The sequence below is a fragment of the Uranotaenia lowii genome, chromosome 3 (genome assembly GCF_029784155.1).
Source record: "Uranotaenia lowii strain MFRU-FL chromosome 3, ASM2978415v1, whole genome shotgun sequence".
In the NCBI taxonomy this organism is placed as follows: Eukaryota; Metazoa; Arthropoda; class Insecta; order Diptera; family Culicidae; genus Uranotaenia; species Uranotaenia lowii.
The window spans coordinates 143,317,388-143,337,078 of NC_073693.1; the positions used below are offsets into that span (position 1 = coordinate 143,317,388).

Below are 19,691 nucleotides of genomic sequence, written 5' to 3' on the forward strand. Positions count from 1 at the left end.
TTTAATTTATCAAAATTACCTTGGAAATAAGAGCGAGAATGGTTGAAATAAGCATTAAAATCAAGTTTTGAGAAATCCATCAAGACATGTGTGAAATTTTTTTTAAAAAATGTATGAAAAAACTAATATAAAATTTTCCATTTTGTTTCAAAATCTGTGTATTGTGCAACATTTGTTGTTGTCATATGGTTGTTATATTCATTTAATTGGGAAGGTATTTGAAGGTAAAATTCCATGTTCAATTGGTATGTTTTAAGCAAAACAAAACCAATTTTTATTTGAAAAACGATTGATATTTGCTTAACCCTCTCACATGAGGAATCTTAAAAGCATGCAAAGTATTCTAATCTACACTCAAAATTTTAAATTCTCAATTAAAAAAAAGTGATTTTCGAGAAAGGTTATTCATGAGTAACAATTTTAACTCAGAGGTTAAAAGCCTCAAAAACAGAATTCTGCTACAATTTTTCAAAATGTTCGTGCTTGTTGATAGAAATTCGTTTCTGAGCATTAAATTTTAAATGAGATTATACTTATTCCAGAGGTTCTGGTTCCATATTATTAAAATTTTAATTGCATTTCTTTTTTCATATTTCGGATTCTGTGCCCAGTTGGGGATTTTTGATTTTCGGTTCGAATAATTATTAAATTTTTTAAAAATTATTATTCGATTAATAATTAAAACAATTTAATGTTTTGTAATCGCTCAAATTTGGTTTTGCATTTCATTAAAAGTTGGAAACATGATTTGCGAAACTCATATGCGTTTTCAATATTCAGATAATAATTTTCTAAATATAAAAAAAAATTGAAACCATCCTGGGTTTAGTGTGACTTTCATTCGAGGTTCTTATAGTCAATTCTTTACAATCCCATTCAAAAATAGTTAAAAATGATTTCTTTTGCAAAATCCAAACATTATAAAGCTTCAAAATGGTGATCCAGAGTTGAAAATTTAGAATCAGATTTATCATTATTTTTATTTTATCCTCATTTTATATCAAATTTGCAAGTCGTATAAAAAAAAGACAAAAATAATGAATTAAGATTGAACATCAGAACTTAAATTATAGGTTCATGGTTGAGAGTCTTAACCAAATTTTAATTCTTGGCTTGTAATGATAAAGTTGATTTGGAAAAAAATCAGGAATAGTTTTTTTAAATTTCAATAATCGCATTGAAATTCGAAAACAATCTTTAATCTTTCAATTCTGAGTTCAGGTGCAGAACTAGGAATTAGAAAAAATATTCAAAATTTAGATTTTAGAATTTAGATTCAGCTTTTAAATGAGTTTCAATATCAAGATAAAATCATCCAGATGACTTTTTTGTTGAGGAATTCATATTACAAGAGATAGCAACTTAGATTTTTAAGTGTGCAATTGATTTTCGATGAAAAATGTTTTCTGTAATCTTCCTATAAAATTATTTGCAGTGAATTTCATAGTTTTTCTGGTATTGTTTAAACATTTGCATTTTAAAAGCCAAATTGCAAACTGAAATCGTAAAATTGGAATGAGTTTGCGAGAATCTAATTTGAATCACAAATTTTAAATATTTAAATTTTACATTTAAAAATTTTATTTGTTCCGAAGGGTTTCTTAAAAAAAACTTATTCTATGTACAAATCAAATAAGCGGAGTTCACCAGTTTTTTCCAGCACATTCAAAGATTTTATTTTGTTAGGTACTAAAGGATCTCTTCTATAAATTCAAAGATTTAAGGATGTATTTTCCAAAGTTTCTATCTATACGAAAAACTGTAACAGAAGTTGAATTATCAAATATTCAGTACCGTTCATAATTGTATAGAAATTGGAAGCAAGCGCACTGTCACTTCGACTTTGAACTTCCATAATTTTTTACTCTGATCATATTTTTTGATCCAATTTTTGCGTTAGATAGAATAACTGTCACACTATTATATCACAAAATTTGAGCTTGATGGAGTTTGTGTGGTCTGAGAAACGATAATTCTACGAAAATCGGACTTTTTGGACTTTTCTCATTCAAACTGCAATATCTCTGATTGTTGAAATATGAAGCTAGCATGTCTGAAGTTTTCGAAAAGTTCTATCGATGAGATCAAAAGTTACGCGAGTTGCAATATTTCAAGCATGGATCTAGAAATGCGATTTCTATAGAATTTGCACGAGAAGTGCGCGTGCTTACAATTTCCATACAATTATGAACGGTACTGTAAATTCATGCATTGTTGAGTATAAATATAATTGTAAAAAAATAGTCACAATTCGGTTCTTCTTACAGTCCAACGTAAGTATAACAATAAGTTTATCAACTGGCCTAAAACCTATTCAATTAGGGTGCGTGTTCCCACTGTGGACCTAGAGCCTACTTTAATCCTAAAATGCCAAAAATTGTGAATAATTCATTTTTCTAGCAAAAGATATAGATACTCCTATGCACACAATGAACTCTTATTCTTCCTGAATCCTACCATACCGCTTTTGAGAAATTATAGTGAATCAGAAAAAATCACGTTTTTTCACTGTCCAAGCTAAAGTTTGAAGAAAATTTATGAATGAAATTTGAATGATTTTGCTTTATTTAAAAAAAATCATACTTTTTAAAGAATTTTTGAGTTCTAGGTCCAATGAAAGGTACAGATTCAGTACCAAAATAGGAAAAGAAGGTTCAAAGTTGGAAATTTTGATCATCCATATCTTTTCGTATCATTCAATAACGGCGAAGCCTATGTTGAATATTCTCGTTGATACTTGCAGATAAGAACATGAACTACAAATAAATTTCCTGAAAGATATAAACCTGTCGTAAAATCCAACGCTTAAAGGGTCCAAAGTAGGGCAACTAACCCTATATTTATAAATATTGCAAACGATAGATTTTAAGTCGAACCATCATTATAACAAATACTTTGGTAAAAATATATTTTTTTCTGTGACCGTGATCAATTTGGAATTATATTTCCAAGATGTCTATGAAAAAAATTCTATCAACTTTGAATTAAAAATTGGTTTCGTTTTGCTCAAAACATACCAATTGAACATGAACATAGAGTATGAAATAGAAGCTTTCCAATGAAATAAATATAACAACTGGTTTACAACAATAGATGTTGCATCATTCCAATAATTAAAAAAAAAAATTATACGAGTTTTTTCAAACTACGTTGTATGTTTTATTGAATTTTTCCAAACCTTATTTTTTTGCTAATTTTAACCATTGTCGTACTCATTTCAAAGATGATATAGAAAAAATAATTTTAGGCTTTTCTATTGAGATTTGGTTTTGCACTGCTATTATAAAATGCATAAAATGCAATGATAAAAAAATATTTTTTCTGAAAAACCGTTCATAAATGCACAACCATACGAAAACAAAACCCATGATATTCAACTTTTTGTTCAACTCACCCATGTATATTTTTTTTGGGAATTAATTAAATTTACGTGTGTTAAAATCATTTTACGTAGAACTTAGTGGCACTGCTGTTTTTTTTGCACACCACTGAACATTACCTTCATATGATGCTCTCAGAGCCAAAGAGGTCTAAGTTCAAAAATGATCAATTTTTAGTTATCCATATTTTTAAATATAATTGGTTATTTTTTCAATTTTTTCGTATTTTTTTCATAGATTTTCGATGGAAAATATAGCAACATGAAAAGTGTGTTTCTCAGAGTAGCTTTCATGCACTAACCTCCTTTGGATCCAAGGACCTCATATGTGTTTTTCTGTATTGAATGTTTTTGACTGGTTTCATTTAAATAAAAAAAACAAAGTTTTGATTTCTAGTCTAATTTTCTGAAAATTTGTCATTGTTGATACTTTAGATATCCAACATAAATAAAAGTTTTGTTTGCTAAAAAGCCTTCTGCTTACCCCAAAAACTCCGGTGTTGAAAAACAACTTTAATTTAACTGCGCCCTTCCGGTGAATCTTCAAACGAAAAATCTTCAATAGTTCTTCAACTGCATAGAAGCCCTCTTCGTAGATTCCACACTTTCCTCCATTTATCCCCCCCCAACCAACCATAAAGCATCTCCCCAAAGTCTGCATCACGTCCGTGGGATCTGCTAGGAATGTACCTTTCATTCTTCCTGTCGCTTTGTGTGTGACATCTGTACCAGGATTATCCCCAAGTGAACGCGCATAATGGAGCAGAATTTCTTTGCGTTCGCACTCGTCTTCCACGTCGTCTTCGTCCTTGCCTCAACATTACACCATCAATGGCTTCCGTTCTCGTTGAAGGGAACCATCATTGAATGAATGGCCTCTGTACCGTTTACCCACAAACGCTCTAGGATTACGACGAGTACCGACATTTTTTTTTCGACGCTCGCTATTTCAGCTTCCAAGGAAGGAGTAGCACTCTTGGTGCGATAATAATAAAAAGTGAAGACCCATAATCAAATGCTTCCATTGTACACGCTTTGATGCTTCTCATACTTTCGTTCATTTATTCATTCATTCATTATTATGAAGAGAGCGAGAAAATTCTGGCACGTTCCCTACATAGTATATGGCCGAGAAGCGGCGGACGGATGTTGCTGATGCTGCTAGCGGCGAAATCCGGTGATTCTGGCTTTGTCCAAAGACAAATTTTTATATCCTACTTCTGCACCGGCAGCTTCCAGCATCATCCATCCAGCATGGAAGGGCGCGGCTACAGGATTGCTCATTTCGGAGCAATTCCCTGTTTATCATAAAGCGTAAGTCTATTCCCAACCCACTCGGGAAGGTGACGTCATTTGAAAAATAAAAACAAAACGAAGAATTACGCCACGGTTTCAAACATCAAGGGAATAGTTTGGGAAATAAAAATCAACTAGGACTGGCTGTCACGCTCTTCGAGAGTTATGATATTTTACTTGGTTCAGCAACGAACGCTTGATTTGGCCCAACTCGAACATTCGATGGTTCATGTTTGGATTTGAAAATTTTATCAGTGGTTTAATCAATTGCAAGAACAATTCTTGTTATAGTGCCGGTAACTGTATTAAATATATTTTAGTATGAAACTAAATTTTTTCAAATAAGTTCTATAAAACTATTTACGAAATAAAAAACAGCTACAACGGAACATTGATAAAAACAACTACTGTATGAAAAGATATTTCAAGTACCTGATGCTTCGTGTTATAAAAGGTGGACTCCGACGGTGCTAGTAAGCTTACCTGTAAAAAAGACGAAAGAAAATAATCATTAGCTTTGTTGTTTTTATATATGCATGGGTTTTTGGAGGTTAAAACCCCCCATGACGGTCCTGAAATGTCAAATAAAATTACAAATTCCTAATCAAATTTTGATGAACGACTGAAATGATTCAAGTATAACAATCTTGACTCAGAACTAAAGCCCCTAGAAACCTTTTACAAGTTGAATAATTCTACCACAGTTTTTCAAAAAAAAAAAAATCTAACTTGTTGATAGAAATTTAGTCCAAAATGTCGAATTCCAATAAAATTAGACAAAGCTTGCCAAATTGCCCGGAATGTGCCCGAGCTTTTGCACTATATTTACAAAATTAAACAAAATTTCAAATTGAGTCATAAACAATACCTATGTATTTGCGTCTAAATATTTTGAGTGAATTTTATCAAAATCAATGTGAATTATTTTTTGAAAGATTAAAATATAATTTATTTGGATAAACAAAAGTCAAGCGTTTTTTTCATGATCTTACAGAATTCTTACAGAAAAATATAGAATACCGTTACCATTTTTTTTAAACGAGCACACACATATAGGATCTCAGTGAAACTTTATGTTTCTTTGAAGAGATCTGATTTACTTAACTCTAAGGTGTACATCTTTCAAAGATATTATGGCTAGCATCTTACAAATGCTAAAACCAGAAAGAGCACTATATGTGCCGTGATCGGGATTCGATCTCATGGACTCTGGCTTAGAAGACTGGAATGCTATCCTCTAGGCCACGACCGGCGGCAAACCATTGAATTTTTCAACGTTTTTTTCGAAAACATATATACTCAAAAGATGGACAATGTTGCTGCATACATTTAGGGGCAAAAATTATAAACATTTCTCAATATTTTTTGGCCTCAAAAACAAATAAAATTTTACGTTCATGCAAGTCATCGTGCTGTTCCCATGTTCTTTTTTTTCTTCAAACTTAACCATTTGATAGGGTTTTTAGTCATTTTTTTCTATGCGGGCTTTTTGATGGAAAATGACCGTTTTTTTTAATATCCAAAAATTATCATAGAATGACCATAAAAATAACACTTAAAATTAATCTAAACCAAGAAAAAAAATTGAACTTTCACATTAAATAACCTATTTGCTCCTAAATACTTAAATTTGATCAGGAGAGATGATTGTTTGTGAGCCTTCAAAAAACCAGATATTTTAAGATTTTAAAATTATATTCTAAGTAATATAAAAAATCTCCTCTCCTCAATTAACAGGCTTTCAAACGTAGTAAACAGTTTTCAAATATTTTAACGTCATACTTAGTTGATAATGATTATCTGTAAAAAATTCATGTTGATCAAAGTTACCCCGCTGATCAAAGTTCCCCCAGTTTACGGTAATTCCAGAGTTTGTGGTTCCAAATCTTACACCGAAAAAATTCTTCACATGAACGCTACGTGAAAATGTACATGGATTTTTGCCACCATGAAAATCACGTGGAACCTACGTGAATTTCAGGTAGCAAACAGAGCTCGCGCAGCAAGCAAAATTCACGTAATTTTCACATGAGTTGTATGTAAAATCAACGTTGATTCAATGTGCATAGGGATGCGTTCTGCTACATGTAATTCACGTAGATTTCATTATAATATTAACGTAGGGAGGTTTTTTCGAATATTTTAACATAATTTTTTTTGATTTTCAAAGTAAACTTTATTATTAGACAAAACCACATAACGCATATGCACTTTCCACTTTTAACCTGGCACTTTTAAGAATTCACTTCACCTAATTAATGAAACATAATTTCGTCGAAAAATGGCTGTTTTGTCCCTTTAGCGGTTGCTTGGCCGTCTAAGCTGCCTCAATTTCAAATCCTGTTAGAAAAAAACAAAAATGTAAATAGCAAACAACACAATACTTACGAAATAAATATCAGCTTCTACATCAATCAGTTTTTTCTTGTCTTTATATGTATGCACCAACTGTCGAATCCGCGCCATATTGAGAACTGATATTCTTTCACACAGATTATACGTGAATTAGCCATTCAAGTTTACGTGAACATCACATATAATGCACCAAATCCCCCTGTACTTGGCGGATCACTGGATTCTCACGTAAATCGAATGTGTCTTTGTTTTGACAGCATTCAACTATGTGAATTTCACGTAAGGATGATGTGATTTTTTATTAACTGCTAAGTGCTTCACGTAAACCAAGCAAAAATTCAAGTTACGAGTGGCTCAGTGAAAATCCAGGTAAATTCAACGTTTTTTTTTCGGCTGAGTGTATATATAAAAATGGAGGCGTTTTCTTTGTAACACCATCACGTATGATGAATGGTCGGTCGGAATTAAGTGAAATTTTCTATCCGAGGGTTTTTCGGGTCAGAGATGGTTTGTATAATAGTTTCAAGAATCTCACTTTTTTTGGAAGGGGGGCTCCGATACAAAATCAACTAGAAACGGGACAAAACTTTAACAGCTTGAAGACGATTTTCATGAAAACTGACTCACGAGCATGAAGAAGTTAAAGAACTGTAAACATTTTCCAACGATTTATTCAGTAACGGGTAAAACGAAGTTTACCGGGTCAGCTAGTAAGCTTATAAACATTTAAATTCGATGTATATGATAAGAATTTGGATTCTGACTCCAGTTTACTGTTATTGAACTTCAGTTTGGATCATCATTAGGAAAAAAAAATCCTGATTCGAATCTCGGTTTAGATTTAAAACTTCCATATTCAAATCTCATGATTTTGGAATATGAAAAGAAAATATTTGAAATTATAAACCATTTTTAAGATTTAAAGTTTTTACTATTAATTCTAATGTAGAATTGGAACTAAAGAAAGTTTCATAATTGTGATACAGAATTATAAAATCTGAAACAGTTTCATCATTTGCAATATTCATTCCGATTTCCAAGTTGAACTTCGAATAAATAACTGAAGATAGATTTCAAAATTTAAATATGAGATTTCGAGTTGAAATTTCACTTTTTGGGTCATAATTAGTAAGAATTTTTATCTGGAACTTAGATTCAAAAATCGTTTTCAAATTTGGTATTCAGATTTCAAGCTCAGGTAAATTTTGGTGGCTTTGGTTTTTGTTTAACATTATTTATATGCAGATTCTTCCAAAAATTCATTAATTTTAATTGAGTTTACAAGAGTATAAAATAAATCGGATTTAAACCGCAAATTCAACCTGTTACTATTATTTCTAAATATTTGGTTAATTTTTACCAATGCATCAAATGATCATTGTTGTGATCAAAAAGAATTAGCTCCCTGCTTTCTACTTTTAAGTAAATATCGTAAATACCGTCGCTTTGCGTAAGCATATTTTTCTATATGTTTTTGACTTAAATACGTATCATATGCTTCTTTTCTTAATCGAGCTAAAAAACTTAATAATTGTACTTACATAATTAAACAAGCACCCAATAATTACATCGATGAGGAACCTATAGTTCACAATAAAAATATGCTCATACGCTTACGATCATAGTTTTGTCATGTTCTTTCACGTTGAAAAGGAATTTTCGATGAAACATCAATAATGGACACAAACGCAACCAATTTGAAAATCATAGCGCGTGACGAATCGTGGTCTACACTTTGTGGGGTATCTTGGGCCACCTTTCTTTTTATATTTTAATACACATTCAGAACTTAAAATACGTTTTTCTTATCTGTAAAGTTTTCTCATGCTAAATGAAGAGTTATGAAACGTTCGCGAGCCAAGTTTTCGAAACTATTCGAACATACACAACTCTCTTTTTAATTTCATCGTCAGAAATTACTTTAAAATAACGAAATGAATTATGAAATTACAGTTTTTGGTCAATTTAATAACTTTGCATGTTATTTGGACAATTTGGATTTGGCAGCCAACAATTTCCTACAGTTTTTCAAAATCCAAAAAATTTATAAATGTTATAGGAATTTTATAAAAATGTAATTAAGAAAAAAATAAAAAAGTAATAGGAAAAATTCTGTCACCAAACCCCCCGAGCCGATTCTTCCTACCATCCTACAGTCGGTTTTATGAACCGCAAAAATCACCAAAAGAAATCCGGCAAATCTTAATTTTAATTTGGATTGCAAAAGACTAATAAATGCACGAAACGTCCAGATCATATGTAATCTCGAAAAAAAAAATCAAATAAATATTTACTTTGGGGAACCTGCTGTTTTTCAAATAATCGGCTCCCAAAGTTCTCAGAAATTTGATTTTTTCCACAATTTTGTTTTTCGAGATTACCCTACATCTCAACGTTTAATTCACTCCAAAGTCTTTTGGAATGAAATTCACATATCGATTTTTTTTTTAATTTTCTTTGGACCCCTGCTTACGCATTTTTTAGAATCTTGAAGTCAACGAAAAAAATGACAATTTTGTTTTATAGAAATAACGCCAGTTTTCAATGTTGTATGCATTTCAAATCATTTGACTTTAATGTTTAAATTTCGATTTTTCAGAATTACCTTTGGTCCCCTCTTTGGTAATTTTTGGAGGTAAACAAAAAACTGAAACTTTGTCCGCTTTGAGGCATCTCTAAATTAAGCCCGATTGAGCTGAAATTTAGCACAGGTCAGTTTCTTGGGCCAATATACAAAATTCGACATGACCCATTTGGCTGCCATCCTATATGTAAGTAACAATTTCATTTTTAATTTTATATCTATTATGAAATTTATTCTACCGTCACATCGTTGCGTCAACAATCTCTCAACGAAACTTTAAACCAAATCGATAACTTGACGCCTTCCAACTGAATCCATATATAGCAGATATACGTTTCCAATCACTATACAGTTTTCCCAGACATTAATACAAGCCATCATCTCGGCACCGAAGCAAATATAGACTTCTACATGTACGTATTCATATGTAGAAAGCAAATCATTCCCGTTTCCCAACATGTCCCAATGCGGTAGTTTCAATCGATATTACACATTGCTGATTGGCCCCTCCTGGGATGTTTTGCCCCTCCTGTGACAAGACCCAGGACGATTGGTTCTTCTTATCCGTCTTCCCGAGCTTCCCACCTTTTTTCCGAGCTCCGATACATGCTGATATAAGCAGACCTGGCACCCGTCTCTACGCCCACACATCTGTCGCCAGGAGAACAATCAATGAACTTGATAACATACATAAATGTATGGAAGAATTTGCTCGAAGTTATTGGGAAAAGTTTTGATTAAAGAATATAAACTGATTGATTGGATTTGTTGAAATATTTTTGAAGCGCATTTTCACAGAAAACAATAATAAATTTAAATTTTGTTTATAATCAGCTCGAAATGGAATTATAGCATATTTTAATTTATATTGATGGTAGAATAGTTATAAAACGAAATATTGTAAACAGTTTTTCAGCTTTAAAAATAAAGTTTAACAGGCAGACCCATTGCAAGTGGGCTTGACGAAATTTCCAGGGTCTTTTTTTTAGGTAAACCGTAGAAAACAGAAAATGAGAGTCAAAGATTCAGAATTTAAAGCGAAATATTAAGCTACTATAACCTCAAAACGAGTACGGTATGTGATCTCAGTGATGAACAAAAATATTTAGGAAGAGCGAAAAAATTCAAATTTTTAAATGTTTATGTTGACTTGATCTCTCATATAGAGGACCATAGTCATTGTCAACATTGAAGGTGAAACCAATAAATAAATAAACACATAGAATTTTTTTTTCTGCCCCAAAATTTTCCATGTAAGAGTTCATAAGTCTCTGAAAAAGAGGATCATAAAAGCTAGCTTCCTACTATTTTATGGATTATCATAAAAGTCAAAGTTTTTTTTTCCTGTAGATTAAGTTTTTAAGACTTTGTTGTCATGTTATTGAATGGAAATTATAAATGTGAAGCGACGAGTGTTAAGAACCATCTTTGGCGGCGTACAGGAGAACGGAGTGTGGAGGCGAAGGATGAACCACGAGCTCGCGCGACTCTACGGCGAACCCAGTATCCAGAAGGTGGTTAAGGCTGGGCGGGACATGTTGCGAGAATGCCGGACGACTGTCCTGCAAAACAGGTGTTCGCTACGAATCCGGTAGGAACAAGACGAGCGGGGGCGCAACGAGCGAGGTTGTTAGACCAAGTGGAGCGTGATCTGGCGAACGTGGGGTGCCCGAGAAATTAGAGAACGGTTGCCATGGATCGAGTGAATTCTAGGAATTATGTTCGTCAAGTTATGTCGTGAGACGGAATACTATGTAAATAATAATGTGGTGCTAAGCAATTACTTTGGTCAATTTAAAAAAAAAATAAATTATTTATTTATAACTCTAAGAAGCAACTGTTCTTCAATCAAATAGCAATTTGGCCATTGCTCTTAAAAAATAGCCTTACGAAGTTCATATAATTCTCCAACAATTGCCCCTTGATGCCAGAGGAGTATAAGTGCATAAAACCTAATTATGAGAAAGGGCGCTCTTAAGTTGTTGTGTTTTGTCATTTTCTATATATTATTCGAAAATTCTAATTTTCTTTCGAACGTCAGAGTATACATAGTAAATTCTATAAATACGAAAAAAAAAATCAACAAATGTACATTTGAAAATTGAAAAATCTTTTGGCTTATTAACTAAAAATTGACCATTTTTGCACTTATACTCCTTTGGCTCCTAAGGCCTCATATTGGGATAGGTAAATGTGATTGTTATAGTTTCAACGTGTTGAAAATATTTAATAATGATACATAATTTTTTTTTTCATTTTTTCTATATTTTTAGGATTTTTGTAAGACATTCCGTTTACGAGCTTTTGCGGAGGAATAAAGCCCCTATAGGGATCAAATGACCTTATTCCTGGTTTTTAAAACTGGTTATATCACATTCAGCTTGAAGTTAAAAGAATTCTATTATTGACTGTACTGCCGGGAATTTAACATGATGACAAAAATGTACCGGTACTTTTTGGAAATACTCACAACTTTTTTAAATTGTATCAAAACGAATCAACCGAACAACTAACACCTTCTTTAGAATCGTGGCTACCAAGTTCAATCGAAAAACCATCAAGAATAGCTCAAAATACGCTCCTTAAACTCCTTAAGCCTCCATACATTTTTTTTGTAAGTGGAACATTTATTCGATGATGCTCGCTACTAAAACTATTGGCAGGGGTTTCTATACCAACGCCTTAATTTTGACAACTGAGCTACTTCACGAGGCTCGGACATACGGCTAAAGTACGATAGGCCGAAAGATGTCAGGCCAAAAGTCGCTAGGCCGAGTGGATCAAAAGGCCGACGGATGTTCGGCCGAATAGGACAATATGCCGAATGGGACATTAGGCCGAAGGTTTATTTTTATTTACTTAGTATTCCGTCTCACGGCATAACTTGACGAACATTATTCCTAAAATTCACTAGGTCCATGGCAACCGTTCTCCAATTCCTCGGGCACCCCACGTTCGCCAGATCACGCTCCACTTGGTCTAACCACCTCGCTCGTTGCGCCCCCGCTCGTCTTGTTCCTACCGGATTCGTAGCGAACACCTGTTCAGGCATTCTCGCAACATATCCCGCCCAGCGTATCGGGCCAGCTTTCACCACCTTCTGGATACTGGGTTCGCCGTAGAGTCACGCGAGCTCGTGGTTCATCCTTCGCCTCCACACTCCGTTCTCCTGTACGCCGCCAAAGATGGTTCTTAACACTCGTCGCTCGAATACTCCGAGTGTACGCAGGTCCTCCTCGAGCAATATCCATGTCTCGTGCCCGTAGAGAACGAGCGGTCTAATGAGCGTCATATATAGGTTACACTTCGTGTGAGGGCTAAGTCTTCTCGACCGCAGTTGCTTGTGGAGTCCATAGTAGGCACGACTTCCGCTGATAATTCGCCTCCGAATCTCACGGCTGGTGTCATTGTATGCGGTCACCAGTGAGCCGAGATAGACAAAGTCTTCGACTATTTCCAGCTCGTCGCCGTCGATCGTGGCCTTGTTATTATTGGACGAGCGGGTTCGGTCGGTCTCGGATCCGCTGGCCAGCATCCTCTAGGACGTATTAATCATCATCCCAATCCTTCCTGCTTCGCGTTTCAGTTTGTGGTAGATGTCTTCCACCGCCGCAGATGATCTGCCGACTATGTCACCGGCAATGTCATCGGCAAAGCAGATAAGTCGAATAACACTCGTCGAATAACACCTTCTAGCGCCACGTTGAACATCATGCAGGATAGACTATCACCTTGTCAAAGCCCCCTGTGCGATTCGAATGAACTCGACAATTCACCCGAAATCCGCACACAGCACTGCGTTCCATCCATCGTCGCCTTAATAATACTTTAATCTTAATATACATTTCCTCGCATTAAATATATTTGTGTTCTCAACATGCTTAAATTTTTTGCTCGCGTTCATTTGTAAATTTTTGCTGCCAGACATGTTGAGAACTGAAGTGTCCATTACCAGGGGACTCAGTTGAGTTTTTTGGTGTGGGGGAGTGTGGCGGGCCATTAAAAAAGTTATTAAAAAAATATTTAAAAAAAAAATCAGTCTGATCAGCTTCCCGGAAAAGCCGTTCTCGTCCATGATTTTCCATAGCTCGTTACGGTCGATCGTGTCGTTGCGGCTTTGAAGTCGATGAATAGATGGTGCGTAGGGACTTGGTGTTCCCGGCATTTTTGGAGGATTTGCCGTAATGTGAATATCTGGTCCGTCGTTGACCGTCTCTCCACGAAACCGGCCTGATGACTTTCCACGAATCTGTTTGCTTGTGGCGTTAGGCGGCGGAGTAGTATTCGGGACAGCACTTTGTAGGCGGCATTGAGGACAGTGATTGCTCGGTACTTCTCACAGTCCAATTTGTCGCCCTTCTTGTATATGGGGCATATTACCCCCTCCTTCCACTCCTCCGGTAGCTGTTCTATGTCCCACATCCGGACTATCAACCGGTGTAGGCAATCGGCCAACTTGTCCGGGCCCATTTTGATGAGTTCAGCTGCGATGCCATCCTTCCCAGCCGACTTGTTTCTATTCAGCTGGCGAATGGCTTCCTTAACTTCACTCATCGTTGGGAGTGGCTTCTCTACGTCGTTGGCTACGCCGGCGATGAACCTCCCCCCCCCCGTCTTGATCTCCTGCATGTGCGTCGTTTAGGTGTTCATCGAAGTGCTGCTTCCACCTTTTGATCACATCACGATTGTCCGTCAGGATGCCTCCGTCCTTATCCCGGCACATTTCGGCTTGCGGCACGAAGCCTTTGCGGGATGCGTTGAGTTTCTGATAGAACTTTCGTGTTTCTTGGGAACGATGCAGCTGCTCCAGCTACTCGAGCTCCTCCTCCTCCAGGCGGCGCTTTTTCTCCTGGAAAATTCGGACTCGCTGCCTCTTCCACTGTCGGTGATTTTCCACATTTCGACGAGTGCCTCTTTGCACTACTGCCGCCCGCGCGGAATTCTCTTCGTCCATCACCCTCCTACACTCCTCGTCGAACCAGTCGTTCCGTTGAGATCGCTTCACATAACCGATGACGTTCTCCGCAGCACTGTTGATGGTTGTCTTGATGGTATCCCAACAGTCCTCGAGAGGGGCTTTATCAAGCTCGCCCTCTGCCGGCAGCGCTGCTTCGACCGATTGCGCGTAGTCTGCCGCGACCTCAGGTTGCTTCAGTCGCGCGATATTTAACCGAGGCAGGCGCCGGTTTCGTGTTTTGTTCACTACGGAGAGTTTTGGGCGCATCTTCACCATCACCAGATAGTGGTCTGACTCGATGTTGGCGCCTCGACAGGATCTGACGTCGATGATGTCCGAGAAGTGCCGGCTGTCAATTAAAACGTGGTCGATCTGTGATTGCGTTTGGTACGATGATCTCCAGGTGTACTTGTGTGGGAGGCGGTGCTGAAAAAAGGTACTACGTACGGCCATTCGTTTGGAGGCGGCGAAATCGATAAGTCTGAGGCCGTTTTCGTTGGTCAGCTGGTGCGCGCTGAACCTTCCAATTGTCGGTTTGAATTCCTCCTCCTGGCCGACCTGAGCATTGAAATCCCCGATGACGATCTTGATATCATGTTTTGGGCAACGGTCGTATTCACGCTCCAGCTGCGCGTAAAAATCGTTTTTGTTGTCACCGGTACTTCCGAGGTGAGGGCTGTGCACGTTGATGATGCTAATGTTGAAGAACCGGCCCTTGATTCTCAACCGGCACATTCGTGAGTTGATCGATCATCACCCGTTCACGCGCTTTTGCATCTTTCCCATCACTATATAAAAGCTGTTCCAAGCTGGTGTGTGTTGCCGCAGCTCTGGTAGATGGCACGACCATCTGGGTACGTTCGTACCGTGGAGCCCTTCCAGCATACCTCCTGCAGCGCTACGATGTTGAATTTGCGGCTCTTCAATTCGTTGGAGAGCACGTGGGTACTGCCCACAAAATTTAGAGATCGGCAGTTCCATGTTCCAAGTTTCCAATCGCTAGTCCCTTTTCGTCGCGTGGGTCTTTGCCGATTTCCATCCGAAATTTGTTGTTCGTTGTTCGTTGCTTATGTTTTTTTATAGTCACGGGCTCGCAAGGCCCGTAGCTAACCCCACTATCTCGCAGGAGGACCGTCGTGTTGTTGCTGTTTTGGGTCCCGAACACCACCAGGACGTTGTTGCACTCCGCACGCCGCCCCTGACATGGAGAACAGACGCGAACGCGTACAAATGTAGAAAACAGTTTTCACAAATTCAAACTATAGACTTAGTTATTGATGATAATGTGCAAAAATTTATGGTCAAAGTTACCCCGTTTTACGGTTCATCTTAAAAAACATTTAAAATTTTATCAGAATGACTTTTAATGGCAAATAACGGCATGATAGGACGAAGGCAGAATAAGAATCCATTGTTTGCACAGGGGGACATAGGGATGACAGCGAATGAATTTGTTTCGTCAGAGCATTTTCTAACTTCCGGTCTGGGAAATAAGAACTACTTTTCTTGAGGAAAACTAAAACCAAAGCATTGCATTTTCATTTGTGATGACTATTTTATAGCTAACTTGATGAAAAACACTGGCAGCTCTGCTAGTGAAATGTGCTTCTTGATCTAAGCTTAGTGGAAATTCGTGATTTTGATAAATTTAACGTGTTGAACTGTTGTTTCGTGACTAGTGGCTGTAGCATGGGTGTCCTGAAATCGATAATGATTGGAGTTTTTGTGTTTTACGCTGTCCAAGTGTTGAAAAATAGTGATAATTGGGCCTGAAGAAAAAATCTCGTGTTTCACTTTCTATCTCGTTCCTCATACTTCATCGCATTGGGTTGCCAAGTTGATTTTTCTCAAGCTTGGAATTCAATAAATGGAAAGCGTTACGAAATTAGTGAAAAGTGGAACGTAACGCTTTCAAGCGGAAAACGTCAAGTTCTTGCGGCACATTGAAAAAAAAAAAAAAAAGAACAGAAGAAGAAAATTAAGGTGATGAATGAGCTGCTGAAAGTGGGATGCAAATGGATGGCGTGTGTCACCTCGGAGTATCCCGATGTTTGCGGATTACCGAAGCTAAGTACATTTTTACTATAAAGAGGCCTCAAGCCGGCGCAATATCAGAATATTCAATTGATATCATTTACAAGGTTTATTTCCCGGGCTGATTTTTGAGGAATAGGGGTGTACATGTGGTATATGTTTTTCACATTTTGAAGTTGACCAGATTATGGTACAAAAGATATTTGTGATACTGGTACGATATTTGTTTGAAAGAAAACTATCAACTATTTTTTTCATCAAAGTTTATTGGGTGACTATTGAGGGATTTTGGGGGTGGTTGCTATTTGGATGGTGAAAAGTAAGGTGGGAGGTGACCGTATACTTTTTTTTTCTCGGGTGGTTAGCTTTTAGGAAAATTTAGGGATACTCTGATATTTTATTGGTGTGGTTCACTGTTTGTGTATCTATCTTGTTATAGTTACTAAAACCTATCGTAGTTCCAATTTTTAATTCAGCTTTAATTTAATGAAGCCATATTACAAGATTTTTCTACCACTGAAATGGGATCCAACTAAACTGTAAAACAATTATAAACATTTATTTCAGAAAGGATGGAGAAGCTTTACAGCAATGGATTGCATTTGTTAAAGATTTTTAATCATTTTTAAGTTTTCAGGATTTTTGACGGTACACCGGAATAATATTACGCTTCCTTTTCATAATTATTAAGTTTATATTTTACTAGCTGACCCGGTGTGCTTTGCTACACCTTCCAAAAATAACTGAAATATGTGGTACCCAGATATTTAACTTTTCATTTATTTGCACAAAATTATAAATTCAATTAAAAAATCATTAAAATGTTTCACTGTCTCTTTGTGTTTCAATCACTTTTTATAGTTCCACTGAAGGAAGGGATGTTAAATCACCGGAAACATTTCTTGTGCTCGATTATCCTCTCATACTGAATTTGGTTGCATTATTTTTTGTTAGTTGTCGAGTTATGCTTTAAAACTTGAATCAATGTTCCTCTTCCTACCTATCCCTTACCTGGAAGGAGGGGGATCAAGATCAAACATTCCGTGTATTCAAATACACTTCCATGCCAAATTCTGTTCCATTTGATCGATTGTATTATTGCAAGATTTTGTTAGATAAGTTCTTGATTTTCGCAAAACAATCGTATGTGAGCTCCCGTCAGGTGTATGCTATAGTATTGTCATAGAAATTGTGGCCTGGAGGAGCAGTTGATCCGAAGGGTTCGCACTAGCTAGGATGTAGATGATTTTGAGAAAATATCCGATTTTTTTTCTATTACAGCACGAGGAGGTCAGCACTGGGGAGCGGTTGGGATTTGATTGGAGGATGGGGTTGAGGGATCAATGATTTTTGAGAGCTGGGTTCGGTGGGGTTGCAGTGGCGGGATATTGATGTTAGTGATGAGTAACAGTTTCAGTGAGGGGGTGGGGAGAGATTGAGGAAGTTTGGCTAATGTTGTTGGTCACTTTTGCTAGAAGTTTCAACTTCCTCGATATAGGCTTCCATGGAGATGAACGTCAGTGCGACTTCTTTGTATGTTTCCATTCAGAGGTTTGCGTTTGTGTATATGTGAGCGTGGGTTTTTTTTTTTTTTTTGGTGAATTTCACAGCATTCAGCAGGGGGATGGGAGAGCGGGCGGAGGCAAGAGTGGGAGGGAATGATATGTGGTATAGAGCCGACAGAAAGCGATTGTGGAAGCGCAGGCGCGAGATTGAATTGTCTGAAACAGACGGCACGGGTGACGAAAAGCGCGCGCATGAGATGTTAGGGTTACTGGCGCCATGGCAACAGTTTTGGCGGAAAATGAGCAAATCACCGCCTGATCCGTTGGGCTTCTCGAATAGGTCGCCAATACTTTGGCGGCATTCGTTGGAGTTGGATATCTTGGCGATTTTCTTGAGTTACTAAGAAGGAGAAGGTGAAAAAGAAAGAAAGCGGCTGTTTGAGGTTGGAGAAAGTAAAGTGGAAGTGGAAATATTTTCGGCTGGCAGAAAGGAAAAGCGGAGAGATTTCATTTAAAGTAGTTATTATAAAAATATGTAGTGTTAAGGAGTGATTAAGCGAAGTCACAGAAGGTGAGACGAAATTTTGGGTAGAAGGAAAGGAGGAAATAACTTCCTGGTAAGTCGCTACTTTGTATTTCACAAATTTTTCATGACTGATAATTCCTCTTTAAAACTACAAATCCCTACTAAAATGTATTTTTTTATTAAAACTCGTAAGTTTCAAGATTATTATATGAACCTCGTTCAATTTACTGAACATACTTTTGTTTTCTCGCTAATTCATCAATTAGCAATATTGGATAATAATATTAACGGAAATATAAACTTGGATGAGAACGGTTTTAGATCAATGCTATCAGGATTCATCGAGATTAATAAGGAGTACTTTACAGGAAAATGGGGTGGAAGAATAAGGCAGGTTGAAAAGGCGCTGGAACTAGGCTGTAAAGATATAGAGTGGGAAATATTAGAAGCAACAGCCGATATCTATGAAGTTAAAATATGCCTAGTCAATAGTATGCAGGAGGTACAAGTGGCCCATCCACGAGTTTACAAGGAAGGTAGGGACATTATCATTTACGGAGAAAATATTGAAGGGAATTGGTGCTTTTCAAGCGTACTGGACGTAGCTAAGGACGCAGGACTGTTGATAGAGCAAAAGGGGGAGCATTTTAAGGAAATATGGAGCTGGGATAGAGTTCTCTTGGTGAGGTATAATGAAACAAAATTAGTAGATGCATTAGAACATCAGCTTTTTTGGATAGGTATGGAAAGAAGAGAGGTAGATGAGAAGTTAAAGAAAGCGGGACTGGATAGAAAGGGCAAGGCACAGAAAGCAATAAGAATGGACGATATTAAAGAAATTGCGAAGAGGTTAAACGTAGAAATAGTCATTTATAGAGAGGAGGAATTCATAAAGGCGGGTCAGAATCCCAATAACGGAAAAGGGAGAATAAAAATTTGGTGGGCAAGGGCTCAAGGGAAGGAGGTGTTTGGAAGTGTGATTGAAGAAGGACGCAGAATAACACCGCTTAGGATAAATGAGGGAAATGATAACGGATCGGCCACAAGCAAAGGTA

The 19,691-nt window shown here is 36.8% G+C and overlaps 1 protein-coding gene across 13 annotated transcripts in view; it reads right to left on the reverse strand.

Annotated features, from left to right (window-relative positions):
- LOC129751837 (protein alan shepard) overlaps positions 1–19,691 on the reverse strand; it is an 873,165-nt gene that overhangs the window by 114,731 nt on the left and 738,743 nt on the right. For 12 of the 13 annotated variants that reach the window (XM_055747580.1, XM_055747579.1, XM_055747578.1 and 9 more), the window contains one exon: positions 5,108–5,158. The exons of the other annotated variant lie outside the window; for it this stretch is intronic. In XM_055747580.1, coding sequence (XP_055603555.1) covers positions 5,108–5,158 — 51 coding nt within the window. The remainder of the gene's footprint in view (positions 1–5,107; positions 5,159–19,691) is intronic. 13 annotated transcript variants of the gene reach the window in all.